At 34.8% G+C, this 16,836-nt stretch overlaps 1 protein-coding gene across 1 annotated transcript in view; it reads left to right on the top strand.

The window, feature by feature from the left end:
- Positions 1 to 16,836, top strand: part of LOC306844292 (kelch-like protein 29) — a 225,573-nt gene that overhangs the window by 206,981 nt on the left and 1,756 nt on the right. Inside the window, exon 11 of the mRNA XM_079376299.1 lies at positions 13,474 to 13,667. Coding sequence (XP_079232425.1) covers positions 13,474 to 13,667 — 194 coding nt within the window. The remainder of the gene's footprint in view (positions 1 to 13,473; positions 13,668 to 16,836) is intronic.

The raw sequence follows: 16,836 nt of genomic DNA, 5'->3' as shown, positions 1-16,836 counted from the left end.
ATTAATAAGGTAAAGCTAAAGTAACTAAAAACGTAAACTTACTAAAAGCCACACACATTTATAAAGAATTTCTATTTATTTATTTATATTTTGGTCATTTTTATTATTTAATTTTTTGTTCTTATTTGTTTTAATTATTGTTCAATTTAAACGTGTGTGTGTGTGTGTATGTGTGTATGTGTGTATGTATATGTAGTTGTCGTATCAATGTGTCCTATGATGTGACGAAAAAATGTAAAAAGAATAAATAAAATAATATACCTCTAACATTGAAGATAAATATATTTGTGTGTGTGTGTGTGTGTGTATATATATATATATATATACTGTACACTGTAATATCTATCAGTTGAATTTCTAAAATAACTAAAACTACAGAAAATAAAAATATATATAAAGAAAGAATATATATATATATATATACAGTATATAAGAATCATGATTTAATTTAATATTTTTTGTCACAGGTTTATTATTTTAGTACTTCAGATTAAACCTAATGTGTGTGTGTGTGTGTATGTATGTATGTATATATTTAATTCTTTTCCACTAGTTTTCTTATAGTAGCCGCTCATTTATTATCAGAGTTCTGACCTGTGTATGGGTGTATATGTGTATGGGGGTGTGGGTGTGTGAGGGGGGCATGGTCTGCGGCGGGCCCGCGAGTGCTCGGCCTGTAGCATGGGCTGCGTTCCCTCACACCCTGCTGTGATAATCCAGCACACGGTGGGATTAAGAATCTTCAGAGCGCCATCACCCGCTGCGCCCGCACCCCTTCCTTCAGCTCACTCTGCCCCGTCCCCTGCCTCTCGTTCCTTCTGCTGGTGTGGAAAATGAGTATGAAGAGGAGCCAAAACCTCCCTAAACCCCTTCTCTAATTACAAACCTCTCCGCTCCCGTTCTCCCAGCTCCTCAGCCTCGGCTCCATACGCGTGACCGCGGGCAGCATTCGATCGCCAGCCTCCTGGAGCGAATCTCCCTCCGACTTAGTTCGCTCAGCTCGTGGCCAGAAAATGCGTCATCTTCTTCCATCATCTCAGAGAGGGGCATATTTAGTCCTGGTGGGTATCTAATGAGAGGAATCTGGGCCTCTCATGGAATATGTTTTTGTTGCATCTCAAAAGACGAACTTGTAAGTTTCTCGAGGCATTGAATTATGACTGGGAGAGTATTCGGCCATCTTAAGTGAGATTCTAGATTGCAAGGGGAGTATTTGTTCAGTCTGACCTACCATTTGTTGTTTATTGTACTGACAGTAATCCATAATTCTCCATAACCGTGAGTCAGGGATGAGTTAAGAAGATCCACAATATAATGACTTCATGTCTATTGTCATATTGATTATTAGCAGGTACAGATTAAACAGATATTTTAAATATTTAAATTTGTTTATGATTAACATATACATTGTATATGTATGTGTGTGTGTGTGTGGCCAAATATACATCAGTGTGTGTAAAATATAAAATATATATTTAATCTGATTTATCAAAACACCTACATTTATTGATTGATTTGGTTGGTTAGTAGTAGACAATGCTGTTAACTCATTCATTCAGGAGTTCCTCATATAGTCCATCATTCATATATATATATATATATATATATACAGCATTGTCTGTGTTTGATGTTGCTGGCATTTCATATTCAACAGTTTTTGTAAATCATAATGCAGCTGATATCATCATTTCATGTTTTCATATTGTAGCTGATTCTAGATGAAGTTGGAGGCATGTTTAAATCATGGCACTGACAACAGCAAAAACATTGAACCCGTTTGTTGACTTTGTGGTCAAAGTTTTTTTCCATCCAGATAATAAGCAGCAGGTATTGCACATTGACACAGAAACTCAGTTTTGTACTGGAGGAATTTGTGGTGCTTGTGAAACTCTTTTAATAAGACACGATTCTGTCAACCTCACAAACTCGGCCAAATCCAGCAACTCTATTTGATCTGAGCAGAACTGCCTCTTTACCTCTAAACAAACCTGGCGAGTCGCTCACATTAAACTTTCATCAGTGCACAGTTCACACTGGACACAGACAGAGAAAACTTCTGATCAGATCAGCCGTCACTTCTGCAGTCATGTGTGCGGTGACAGGGATATATTTCGGCTGCACCCAAGGAGGGTATTAGGTTGGTGGAAGTAATGGATGTCTGAGCGAGACTGTGTACCATCAGCCAGATAAATGACTGGCTGATGGTTTGGGAGATTTCCAAGTTGCACCGGCAGGCAACTCATTTCTCTTGTTCCTTCCTGCTTTGCCTCTGCCCCCTCCAGCTGTGGAAAGCCGAGGGTTTGCTGACGGAAGATACGGCTCGTGCTCGAGAAACAGGGACTGAGACAACAGAATGATGAACGGAGCCGCGGGAGAGATTAGGAATATCCACAATTTTCTCTGGTTGTGATGCCATGAAATATTATTTGCGCTGTTTTTATAAATAAATGTGATGTGATGTTTGTGTGATGGATTGATGTGGAGATGGGGTTTGTAGTGGAGTGCTGGCTCATATACATGAAATTCCAAAATAATTCGAACTGTCGTTTTAAAAGGACTGACAGAATTATTCTCAGTATTACACAGTGATTTGAGGGAGCAATTATACTGGCTGACCTATTCAAGAGCTCAAATTAACTTAAATGGCATGTTTAATTTAACTTTATTTTGCGGTATTTTGTGTGGACAAGCGTGACTTGGTTAGTCTTGTGGGAAAGATTTTGCTTTAAATATGAGAAGCTTGGGTGTTTTTTTTGATTTTGTAAAGAAATAATTTCGTATTTATTAAGGAAAAAAATACTTATACAGCAAGGATTCAATCAATCAATAAACTGATCAAAAATCACAGTAAAGATTTTTCAAGTGTTATTTCTATTTGAAATAATTGCTGTTCTTTTGAATTTTATACATTTTAAAATTACCATTTATATTCAGATGTAACAATATATTATAAAATATAAAATAATTTAAATTGTGCATATAAATGCATAAAATATATTTATTATATCTGAAATATTACTATAATATTTCATAATTGTATACATAAAAAAACTTATACAGAGTTCTGATCTATATAAGTAACTCTAAAATATACTGTTTTAATATTATATATATTACATTTTTTATTATTTTATTATATGGATTTCTGAAGGATTATGTGGCACTGAATATTTAATATTTTTTATATAAAATGTAAAATCTAAAATGTTTTTACTTGTGTATATAAATGCATAAAATATATTTATTATATCTAAAATATAATAGAATAATATAATAATAATAATATATATGCATTATATTAAAATACTAGAAATACACAGTGTATATATCTATGTATGTATACACACACACACACACACACACACACACACAAACACAGTGGTGCCCAAAATTATTAGAACACCTAACAGATCTGAAAATACTGACCTTTTTTGCCTCCAAAACATGATTTCATTTTCATGAAACATGCAGATGGTTGCTCTGAGCACAACAAATATCAAGGCTTTTAACTTTAATATTTGGTATGTCCACCTTTTGCAGCAATTACTGTAAAAAATGAATCATGGGTCTTGTAATTTTCATTAAAAAAATTAAGGTGATAATTAAAAATACTGAATATTTCATTATAGAAATTGTGGTTCAGTGTTGTATAGAAAATATTGAGGACTTTTTACTAATAAAACCAAGAGATGTGTTTTCCTCTTTTTTTTTTTTTTTTTGAGTAGAGATACTACTCCTATAAGCAGTATTACCAGTATTTCTCAAGTATTTTCCTACTTGAGCTGTTTGGCTGTATACAGTCTTTTAAATGTATAAAATAACTCAAATGACCAACGGACCAAAACAGAGACTTTTGAAAACAATGGCGTGATATACTAGATGCCTCATTAGTGACTGTTTCTATGGGCCGCTATACGTAAGCCGTCCGCCATATTGCAGCGGTGAACTTGACGTCATTCATTATAGTAATCACTGAATATTCGAAAGATGCCACAATCATGCACAGAACGGCTCTCTGCGAACCTACAGTATGGTGAATGACGTCAAAAATACCATTCAAAGATGGTGGCCGCATCTACGTGCCTGGAGCGGTCGAATAGGGCGTCTATATATGTCTATGGCCCACATTCTCTCTGCGTATCCTTGACGACCGTGTAACATCATGATAATTGTTGTACCCATAGGTAGATTGCCCATTCGACCGCTCCAAGCACATAGACACATGCGCTTTCTAAATAATATGGGTTCTACCTGGACATATCTATGGTTGTACCTGCATCAATAGTCATGTGATATGCATTTTCGGTTGTGTAGTGTGGATGGAGACCATTCTGAAACACAAGTACTAAAACACACTAGTGTAAACAGGGCCTTAAATATGCCAAGTGTTCTAATTTTGAACTTTCGACCATGATGTGATTACCATTCGAACCTGTGATGAGTAGATGGATGACAATAATGTTGCCAAGAGAGAAGATATGTCACAGATAAAACAGACAGCATTGAAAGCCGGCTGTGTCTCATTAAAGACACCAAACACACAGTCACAGGCTGTTCTTTTGCCGTCGGTTGCGTCCATGGATCCCATGCCGACTCCGCCAGGGAGTGTATGGTAAGCACCGCTTCATTCAGTACATAATGAAAAGGGATAGTAATGAAGTCTTAGACGAGCTTCCGTGGCTGCGACCGCTCGAGCAGTGAGCTTTGGTAATTGGCGCATGACCTACTCCACCGTCGAGTTGTAATGTCACAATTTGTGTGTGATGCACAAATCCAATTAAGTGGGAGTGCTGTGCGGAGTTCTCCTGATGGAGGCTCAAGGTGCCTTCTGCAGCGATACTGTGTGTGCAAACGCCACTGGAAGCCTGGAAGAGCCACATCACAAATTGGTGAGATCAGAGAGATTATCTGTGTGGGCTGATCGTGCCGGCCCTTTAAGAGCAGATTAGACGAACTTAACTGAGCTAATGTCAGATGAAATGAACATCTCATGCGTACTGCAAACACAACTAAAAAGCAGATTTTTATCCACCAGGACGCAATATTGTGTTTAAAAGACGTTCAGATAGAAGGAGGAAGTAGTGGATTTAACGTTTGTACACCACGGCTTGGAAAGATAATGAGTTTTGTTTGAAGCGCTTAATTAAGGCAAGTCCAAATAGAACACTAGTCTGCAAAATCAAGGAAAAATCACTGTTACTCACCAGGAACTACAAGATAGTACATAGAATATTAATATATAAAATGTTTTTTTAAGCACATATGTGCGTGCTGAATTTAAATGCATTTAATTAAATTAGTTTGACTTAATCTATCAGCTATGTTAGGTTGCATTAATTTATATAGATTAAATATTTCATAGAACATGCTATGTATCTTTCAAAGACATCATATATTTGTCCTTCAAAGAAACATTACTATGTCTAGACAGGAGGAATATGTTGATTTATGAAATATTTTATTTGTTTATGAGTGATGCGTTAACATTGCTATGTCCATTAATATGTTGATTTAAAAATAGTTTACATTTTATTGATTTGATTTGTGAGTGAAAAGGTGTCATTTCTTTCTAATAAATTGAGAAAAACTCTGTTTGTGTTTTGAGTAAATTTAAATGATTTGATATAACAGGATGATTTGCCATTTACCAGCAAATTATGTAATAGTTTGCTGGTAAATGGTGAAATTTTGGGTCAGTGTTTTGGTATGAGCATCTTCACCTTTCGTTGAGAAATAAGCACAGGCTATAGCTCCAGTGTTTATGTCAGTGTTCATATTATCTCTCTATAATTTGAACGGCCAAAGCATGATTGCATTGCAGGAGTTCTGTTATCTGAATCATTTTTCTGGCCCATGATCAGGTTTATGTGTTCTTCTGTAAAGCAGGTAGTTCTTGTTTGATTCTGAAGGTTATTTGCTTTTGTAAGTGTGACACTGTAAGAATAAGAAGTGTGCACAGAGGCTACTTTTGTCTGTAGTTTTTATTTTGCTTTTGTAATTTTGATATTTAAACCTGAACTTTGATGAATAATTTAAAAAGTGTATAAATAAATTAAATAATGAACCAATGTAAGTTACATATCACCTTTGGAGCCTGTTAATTTATTGATATGACAGTGATTTCTGTCAATATTCTTGACCAAAGTGTAGAAGCCCTAAATAATTAATTTGGAGACAGTGATGAAGCTATTAGCAGCGCAGCAGAATAACACACACCGTAATTAAGATGTTCAGAGACGCTCTGTGCTTGGATTGATATCCTTTGCATTTTAAAATTAATTTGCTCTTTGCACTTAGTTTTATGGACTGTTTTCCATTTAGATTTTTTTCCCAGTTTCTCTTAGGGATGGGAATTTTTAGGCATTTCAAGATTTGAACCGATTCCAGAATTCCGTCTGTCTGTCTATCTATTACTATTTAGTATTGTGTTAAAAAAGTATATTTTATAAATATTATTTTTAAATGTTTTATATTTTTAATATTATTTTGGTCAATGTTGTATATTATTTTTAGCATTTGCGCTGAATTTAATGATAGTTTATGTCCTGGTGAGAAAATGTATATATACATTTTGTATTTATTTAAAAATAGCAGATAACAATTAGTTAAACTAAAATTGAAAATTTTTAAATAAAATTGTAAAATTTAAAAAAGTAAAATGAGTTTAAGTTGGTATGTATGTATGTATATATAAGTGTGTAAATATATATAATTTTTTTTTTTTTTTTTTGCTGTGCATTTTCATATATAAGTTCTGGTATTACACTGAAAGAAAATTGGTGCAGAAACAATTTTCAGTAAATTTCACAATTAATTTTGAAGTAGAAAGCCCTAAATATTATTTACTTGTAAAAAATTTATTTTATAGGTCTTATTATTATTATTTTGATATGTTTACAATTTAAGTCTGATGAAACATCCTAGAACAACTCTCATATTCAAAGTGACACTGATAGCCTACAATAAACAACTGCACACCTAGCAAGGGACTGCATTCATCTCTAGATCTTTAATAGCTTGTGTCACAGCAGTTCCTCAAGACTGGCAAACTGGCCTGTAAAAGGATCTTTATCTATAGACTGTCCAACCGGATGACCTTTTATAAAGACTTCAGGAAGCAAAGGTCGCCTCTTTTCTGAAGAGAATTGGCGAGTTGTATTTATTGTCGCAGGAGCAGGACTATGACGCGGCTGTCATCCCGCACAATTAACCTCTGATCCCGGTGACAGGTGCAGTGTTTGTAGCCGAACGAACGCAGAGAAGCCTGTCACAGAGCGCAGATGCAACCCAGTCTTTCCCCAGCCGTTCTCAGCAGAAGCTAAAGCCAAACGTGTTCAGAGAGTGCTGTGAGATTGAGACGTCACTGCAGCCATTCACTGCTTAACTCATTTGCTGTGCTGATTACTTTGCAATAAATAATACAGAAGTTTAATTGCAGTGTGAGGAAGCTGAAGCCTTCAGTGATGTCTCTGTGAGGGGCCGTAACCTCAATTACAAACCGCTTTAGCGTGCGTGAAACAAGATTCAGACTGCAAATGAAGTCCATCAAATGCTGTTTATTTATTGTTACGGGCCACAAATGGTGAGAGAATGTCTTTTTCTCCCATCAAAATGCTTCTTTTCAAAAAACACACATCTGTTGTAATGCATTTAGTTCGCCTGCAGCCAGGAAGATTCATGGTACAGAACAGGGGGATCATTTAAAGTAAAAAACTTGATTTGAAACATTTTGGTAAGCTGAAATAGTTTAAAGCAAAGTAATTGTAGGCCTAAAATGAATAATGGTCAAATAAAAGTGACCTAAAAACTCATTAAAACTATATTATATTATATTATATATAAGACAATATATTAATATTTAATTTGTTTGATCAAAATCCACATAAGAACAGAAAAGCAAGTTATTTATATATATTCACTGCTGTTTGGAGTTAGTTTAACTTTGTACTAAAAAGCGCTAAAACTGAAATAAACTAATTAAATCTAAACAGAAATCTAAAAACATAATAATAAATAAAGGGCAGATGCACATAACAAATTTATTAAAACTAAAATTTAAATGAAAATCAAGGAATAAAGAAAAAAACAAAGGGAAGAAAAATGGAAAAAATAAATATATATTTGAACAAAATGATAAATGTTGCCTTGGTAAGTAACTGAAATAAAATGAGTTTAGGTTAGTGCTGTATTTACTAAAACTGAAATGAAAATAAATTAAAGCTATATAGAAATATAAAAAATAAGGAAATATTTAAAGAAAAACTAAAAATTAAAGCAAGCAATTGCAATATTATAATAGTATATAATTATTATTATATATTATATTATTCAGTATAATCACGTATACTTAAGTAATAATAAAACATAATAATACTATTATATAAATGAAATTGTATTGATACTTAATATCGACTTTATTTGATCAGAATCCACATGAGAGCAGAACATTATGTGGATAATAATATATTCACAGTGGTTTTGACTCCAGTTTGTTAATTAACTCCTTTTATGTTCTCTATATTTGTTTTTATATACATGCTAGATGCCATGTATTATTTTCTAATAACAAAGACGGCGATGAAAAGCAGTCTTTGACTTTGTGTTATCCTTGACAAGTTGAGATGAATCTTGTTTTATTGTCCAAATTCATGCTGTAAATGAAGTGTTGAACTCTACATCCATATCTGTGAATTACAGCTGTAAGCCACAAGAGACTGTTACAGTGATTTTATCCCAGAAAAGAGTGTAATTAGGCATGACGTGGAGCTGCTGTAAAATCATTAGAATGGCCTCTCGGGGGTCATTTCTGTTATAAAACAGCAGCAGCAGTAAAATGAAATAATTATGAATTAAATGCATTCATTGCTAGATGTTTACTTTTCCTGAAAGTTATGTGAACTGTGCTTGCTGTACAGTTGCCAAGTGTTGCTATGCAGATTCCAGAGTGTTCTATGGATCTCAAGCAGTGTTATTATCGAGAACTACATCTAAAACTAATCAAATGTGTTTTTGATCATTGAAATAAAGCTCAAATCAAATATAAATGAAAAATGAAAAATTTGAACAAAAATGAGAAATGTTGCCTTGGTAACTAACTGAAATTAAGTTAAAGTACTAAAATTACTAAAACTAAAAACTGAAAAAAAACAAAAAAACATAATATTGACTAAAATTTAAATGAAAGCTTTCAATAAAAAAGCGAATGAAAATTAGAAATGTTAACTGAAATAAAGTGTTTAAGTTAGTACTATAATAAAACCAAAACACACACACACATAAGATTAAAACATATATAAATAATGTAAAAAGGATAATAAAAATAGCAGATAACAATTACTTAAACTAAAATTGAAATTTTTTTAATACATTTTTTTAATTTAAAAAAAGTAAAATAACTTTAAGTTGGTACTAAAATTATATGGAGGGCCAAATTACTCAAAATTAAATAAATGTTGAAATATATAAATAAATAATTAAATACATTAATATTTATATTAAATACATTAATATTTAATAATATTTGTTCATACAGTCATTTGTTTGTTTATTCATTCATTTATTTAATTAATTAATTATTTATTTATTTCCTCCACATTTAATTTTCAGGGTTATGGTTGTCGGCACGTAAATATATAAATATATAAATAAATCACAAGTATGGATTCCATTATTAGTACATGAGTGTGAATAAATAAATGCATAAATAAATAAATGATTGATTGAATAAATGAATGAATAAACAAACAAACAAATGACTGTATGAATAAATATTAACGTATTTAATATAAATATTAATGCATTTAATTATTTAACGATTTATTTATACATTTCATCATTTATTTAATTTTGAGTAATTTGGCCCTCCATAAAATTACTGAAACTAAAACTGAAATTAAAAATAAATACATAATAATTTTGTTAAAATTATAAGAAATGGCACACACAATTACTGAAATATGAGTTTAATTTAGTGCTACATTTAATAAAACTGAAATAAAAATAAACGGGGAAAAAAGATGAATAAAAATAACAAAAGCACATGAAAATACTCAAATTAAAACTGAAGCAAAAAATACAAAAAACAAAAATTGAGTGAAAATTCAAAACTAATTGAGTTAGCACTCAAATTATTAAAACTAAATTAATAAATCAATTATTGAAACTAAATCAAATCTAAAAAGAAATGACAACAAAATAAAAGCTAATGCTTAAAGAAAACTTGTAATAAATCTCAAAATAGTATATAAATAATACTAAAGTAACACAGATCTTAGGGTGTTGTTATGCAGTTCTGCAGGTGCTCTGTGTGGTTGCTCGCAATGACTCGGCCATTGAGGATGTTTAGTTTGTAATAACAATCACAGTGAACAGACTAATGAACTCTTGTTATCTTGGTGCATTAACAAACAGTTTCATTTGTAAGTTGCAGGTGTGCGTAGGAAGCATCCAGCACTGGAGAGGTTTATGCTGTTAAATCTAGCACAGATCATTTGCTTAATGCTGTAGAAATCCCTCAAATAATGAGAGGCCGCAGACGCCCTAGACGTATGGATTCCAGCTGAGCGTGTTTACGCCGCTGGCTCGGCAAGCGCAATGAACTTGACCCTTGACCGCAATGGTGTCGCGAGGATATACCTGAGAGGGACGGCAGATAAGGACGGGAGGAACGATAAGGTCAGACGGGAGCTCCGAAGTAGCATTCTCTGGCTTTATCAGAGCGAACGTGAGGAGATTTTCTATTCATGTGTCCTAACAGCCCTCATCACATCCTCCTCCGGCTGATCTCATTGGCAGGGCCATAGCCAGGATTTTTCAAATACCGAGGTCATTTTTTCTAACCCCCCCCCACACACACACACACACACACACACCGGTGCGGTGGCTTCACTTCATTATGACGTCATGAGCTATCCAGTTCTCTATTATAGATCAGTGGATTCTAATGACAAATGAAACTTAGCGCTTGACAGTGCTGAACAGTCTGCCACTGACACACACAGGCTCACCTTCTCTCCTACTCTTTCCCTGCCCTTCTGTTGTTGGCTTTTTAAAACTTAATTTAGTTTGATGCAAGTTCCTCTTCATGTCTGCATTTCGCTCAAGACCACACTACGATAACTAGCTTACGTGAAAAAACATACGGCTTTCCCGCCTCTCTGAATCTGTAGCCTAGGTAACGTGACGTCAAGTGCCGCTGCCTGCAAAGACAGATAGAGGCGGAGATTTCACCTGAGAGATTAGACGGAGAATGTGAATTTAATTGGGAGAAAATACAGACGACATATATGGATTCGGACACGGACCGGGTTCTGTGTTTGGCATTGATCATCACTGCTGGATTGACTAATTTGAAATTTCGGGAAAAAATACCGAGGACATGATCTCGGTGTCCTCAATGGTAGATACGGCACTGCTCATTGGCTCCCTGCAGACACAGGTTATCAAAGCAGCCAGTCAGAGACTCCTCCCCTCCCTCTGGCTCTGGTGTGAATGTGGGTCACAGTACAGCAGCTCTTATAATTACAGGAGCGCTGATGAGATCCGACTGGGTAATATCCATTATTATGTGCTCCATACCTTATTCACTCTCATTTCATTCCCTTCTCAGTAGCCTCTAGAAAGGTCAGTTTTTGAAACTTGCAATCACTTGGACTATACTTGAACAATGTACACTAATGTTCAAACATTTGGGGTCAGTAAGAATGATTTTTTCTACTTTAAAGAAATTATTGCTTTTATTCAGCTAGGATTAATTGAATTGATGAGAATAGTAAGTTTATAAAGTTACAAGTGATTTATATTTTAAATAACTAACTTGATGAAAATAATCTTTTCATCAAAAAATCCGAACAAGATAAAAAGAAAAGGCCTTTATTATTTATTTTATTTTATTTTAAATTCATTCATTCATTTTTATTGATGGAAAGAAAAAATTACACTGCTGCTCAAAAGTTTGGGGTCATTAAGATTTTTTTTTTTGTACATTTTTGAAAGAAGTCTCTTACATTAACCAATGCTGCATTTATTTGATTTAAAAAAATAAAATTGTATAAAAATACTATTATTGTGAAATGTAATTACAATTTAATATAACTCTTTTCTATTTGAGCATATTTTAAAAATGTAATTTATTTCTGTTATGCAAAGCTGAATTTTCAGCATCATTACTCCAGTCTTTTAAAAAACATTATGCTGATTTTCTGCTCTTTTTTTTTTTTTAACACATTTTTAATGGATTAAGGTGCTTAAGGTGATCATCAATCCTCATAAAGTCAAACTGAATAATGAATAATTTATAATATAACAAAATATTATTGAATATAATTTCAGCATTACTGTTTGTGTAAAAATGAACACCTAAATATTTGTATTAATTAATAAATTTATTATGTTGTGTTATTGGTGAATTAATTGCAATTTTAAAAACATAACATTACTGTTAAATATCAAAATGTATCTGAAATATGACACTTATTTCAAAATTAAATACAATAAAATAAATCCTACTGTTTTTAATTCTATTTGAGGTCAAGTTGCAGGGTTGAACAGGGCAAAATCCCCCTTTAAGGGCTTAAAATGAAATTTGATGTATTTTAAGATAGCTACTTTTCATACTTGGCTAAATCTATGATATATAATAATCTGTCAAACATTCCTTATAATTCTAACAATGGAAGATATGGATTTGTGCAGCCAGCTGTAAAACTATACCGTAAAAATAGTGACTAAATTCATGGAGTCAAAGTTGATTATTATTTTAATATCCCATTGCAGGAAAGTAAAGGAGTAAGGAAACAATAGTACAGACATATATTGAGCAGCTACAACAGTAAATTACACTCAATAAATAAGACTGATGAAATAAACTGCAAAAAAGTCGTTTGTAGTGTCAAAACAGCAGAGATGGCGATCTTATTCAAGTGTCAACTTATCAAAGGTAAACTCGGCTAGTCGAGTCACTTGTCATTACTTTTAGCATTTTTGCGTTATTTGATGGCTGCGGCGTCTCACTCGATTTGTGCTAGCTGTTGCTAATGTATTTGTAGCCCGAGGCTTCTCCTCCTTCCTGCTATATTCCTTTTCTCATCATCTTTATACCTCCGCTAATGTTGCCTGCAGTGAATTGAAATATTGGCAAAGCCGTTCATGCATTTATCATACAGAGAGTATTTGGGGTTAGTAATCAGTTCTCTTCATAATTGTGTTCCGTGTCCTCACGTGTTTGATTGATTAATACATGCTTAATCAAAGCATTTCCTTATACTCGAGGCGTTCTCCGAGTTTGCCTCAAGCTGACTCAGCTGTTCGCTTGACCTTTTGGGTGACGTTCGGCCGACAGGAGACAGATGAACACGGACAGCCGCTGGTGGAGTTCTCTCAGTCGTCATTCAGAGCAATTAGGAGCGGCTGAGCACTAAGAGAAGTTTCTGTTGCATTTGGAACTAAACTAAGTCTCTCTTGTGTTTTCTTCAGGTACGACACCATCACGAATCAGTGGGAGACCGTGTCTCCGCTCCCCAAGCCCGTTCATTCGGCGGCTGCCACCGTGTGCGGAGGGAAGATCTATGTGTTCGGCGGTGTGAACGAGGCCGGACGCTCGGCTGGTGTTTTGCAGTCTTACGTCCCTCAGACCAACACCTGGAGCTTTATAGAGTCCCCCATGATCGGTAGGAACTTCGTTTGAACACCAGTTTGTTAATGGAAAATGAAAATTGTTCATTTGTGCATTGAAATTTCCACCCAAAGACGATTTAAAAACATGTATTTGTCAATATGGCGCCAGGAGGTGGTTGAGTATTTGTGGTTTGCCATGGTGAAAGGCTTTTATGGGGTTGTTTGCTTTGCTCAGGGGCTCAATCGTAGCAGAAGAACAGCAGGACTGATATGGCAGATTGGGACTCACCATCTTTACTTGCAGTAGGAGGTTTTCAGGCTTCAATTAGCTCAATGATTGCTGTGCTATGGCATCATAAAAGCCATTTCATAAACTAAATTAACTTGGTAATTGAATTAAGTTGCATTCAGTACGTAGAACTAGATAAACAGGAAGAATAATCTCTTTATTTGTATATAAAGAGTCTTTCATGTGATCCATCTTTACTTGTAATGATTGTTCATACAGTCATATTCATAGTCATTAAATTTCCACTTTTACCTTTGTGCAGAACAGTCATGTTTAATCAACCTTCTAGCAGGTATTTATAGGTGAAGTTGTAAGTGCACTGTTTTGAAAAGCAGTAAAATTACTAACTAAAATTAAACCAGATTAGACTTTCCACTTGCACTGAAGATGCGTCAGTAAGACATTACAGTAAGGTTCTATATTTTAATATTTAGTTAATGCAGTAGCAAAAGTGAAACAATAATCAAGTTGCAATTGTATTTTTATTTATATATGTGACCCTGGAGCACAAAACCAGTCTTAGGTCGCTGGGGTTTATTTGTAGCAATAGCCAAAAATACAGTGTATGGGTCAAAATGACTGATTTTTCATTTATGCCAAAAATCATTAGGGCATTATGTAAAGATCATGTTCAATGAAGATATTTAGTAAATTTCCTACTGTAAATATATCAAAACTTAATTTTTGATATGTAATATGCATTGCTATGAACTTAATTTGGACGACTTTAAACGCAATTTTTCTCAATATTTAGATTTTTCAGATTCCAGATAATTGTATCTCAGCCAAATATTGTCCTATCCTAACCATGAATCAATGGAAAGCTCTCAGATGATGATTATGACTGGTTTTGTGGTCCAGGGTCAGATATTATTTAAATATTAGAACATTTAAATAATAAAATATATAATATTAAACATTATATTACACATTTTATATAACATTTCTTGGTCATATAAAAAAAAAAGTATTAATTTATAACTGCTGTTTAAAAAAACGTTCATGATATCTAATATTAAACAGTAATGGACAAAAATATTTATTGATCTTGGTTCACGTTATTTCAAATACCAATACATTTTTAACGTTCCAATAATTTAATGTAGTTTATTTATATTTATATATTAAGTAATACAATTAATAATATATATTTAAATATTTCTATTATATATTTATTGATAATGAGTGCTGTAAAAACCCATTTATGTTACTTCAAATACTAATGCATTTTTTTACCTTCTTACCTAACTGTGTGTATCTCTACATTACCAGTGATCATTTATTTATATAAATTATAATAATATATCACTCTTGCAATAAATACTAGCATGGTATTTGAACATGGAATGATTTTTTAGGAGTAAGACTACCACTTTCCTGGCACAGTTAGAAGTTTGGTCCTTTTTTTATTTTTTATACCCAGAATGATTGACAATCCACCGTTGCATATTTCCTCTGCCTTGTTCACAGAGGCGATGGCCTTACGCTCAAGGCTTTTAACAGGTTCATTTCTTCAAGGTCCCTGTGTGATCGTGCTGTTTGAAGACCTGCAGTCAGTAGTAAACACTACTGAGCAAACACTAGTTCAGCCAGTGCCAACAAGACAAGCTGTCAGTGAAGGGCGAGCAGGCAACGTGCCACTGGAAGTGCATGAAGCCACGTGGACGGTGGGGAATTGATTGCAAACAATTGCTTGTACAAATTACACAAGATTGCAGGGCGTCTTTAGAGTACAGGCACATTAAAAAGTGATTCAGGGAGCCTCTGGACAGTCTGATGAGTTATCACTGAACTGGCTCCCAGCCACTCGACGAGCGCTCAGCGCTGGACTCTGTTAGCGCTCAGTCAGACCGTGTCGGGCCGCCTCGTCGACAGACATCCCTCAGTCTCGAAACTAAGGGTAGCCAGTGTTTATAAAACACATTTAAAGCATGTCAATTGGCCAGGCGCTACATTGAGACATCCGTCAGGGTGTGAGATGGGTTTGACTGAAGTAGTCTCGCTTAAAACGCTTCAACTGGTTTATTGCAGAGGGAAGGTTATTGCTGGCGTTCTCACCCCAACTCTCTGCTATTCAAACAACTCCTTTCCCCTTTCTTTCGCTTCTAATAGCTTTTCTCTGCTGCATTTCACCTCTCTCGAAAATTGAGCGAAACACCTCTGCAAATTGGTGGCGTGAACTGTTGTTGTCTTGTTTTGCTCTCAAAAAGCTGAATCTCTCATGTCTCCATTGTGCCAGATACAGGTGCCCCATTTGATCGAAACCTTGAGACGTCTTGCCGGTGGTGAGAATTCAGCATCAAAGAAGCAGACCAAGCTTTGGCATCACACTCGAGCCCCTCGAGTAGCGAAAACGTTGGCCAAACCCAACAATGAGCTCTGCTGATAGCATCAGCGTTGGGTTTGAGAACGAGACAACAAACAGATAAACAGAGCATTGCGTAGGGTGAGATTAGGACTTAACGGAGCTGATCCTATGGTGCAGGCAACTCAAACCGCAAATCAACTCAAATCGTGATGCAAACAAAGCACTCGGGGAGGCTGAATGTGAAGTGAGCTCTTGCTACAGAAGATGACGCCTCCCCCTGGGTTATGCCGCCGATAAATTCGACAACGCTTGCTGTGACTGGAGTGCTATGAAAAAGAGGGCGTTATCTGGACCGTCACTCAAAGTCGAGCAGTGGGGTGTTTTAATGAGAAGCACCTGGCAGTCACGCCGCCGAGCGCACTTCCTTTTCAACCATTAAATCCAGCCGCTGTTTTACAGATTGCTTCTGTGCACGGCTTCTCAAGCGTCAGTCGAAGGTGCGAGGGAAAAAACCACAAAACAAAACCTTGAACGCAGCCACGTGAATAATTCATAGGTGTAATAAATTGGCTCAGCTGTAATCGTTTGGGAGACTATTTCTCTGTCAGAAAAAGCGAAGGCTGAT

This window comes from Barbus barbus (genome assembly GCF_936440315.1).
Source record: "Barbus barbus genome assembly, chromosome: 24".
Classification (NCBI taxonomy): domain Eukaryota; kingdom Metazoa; phylum Chordata; class Actinopteri; order Cypriniformes; family Cyprinidae; genus Barbus; species Barbus barbus.
Note: the sequence above shows the minus strand (reverse complement) of the source record. Positions and strands in the feature narration are given on the sequence as shown.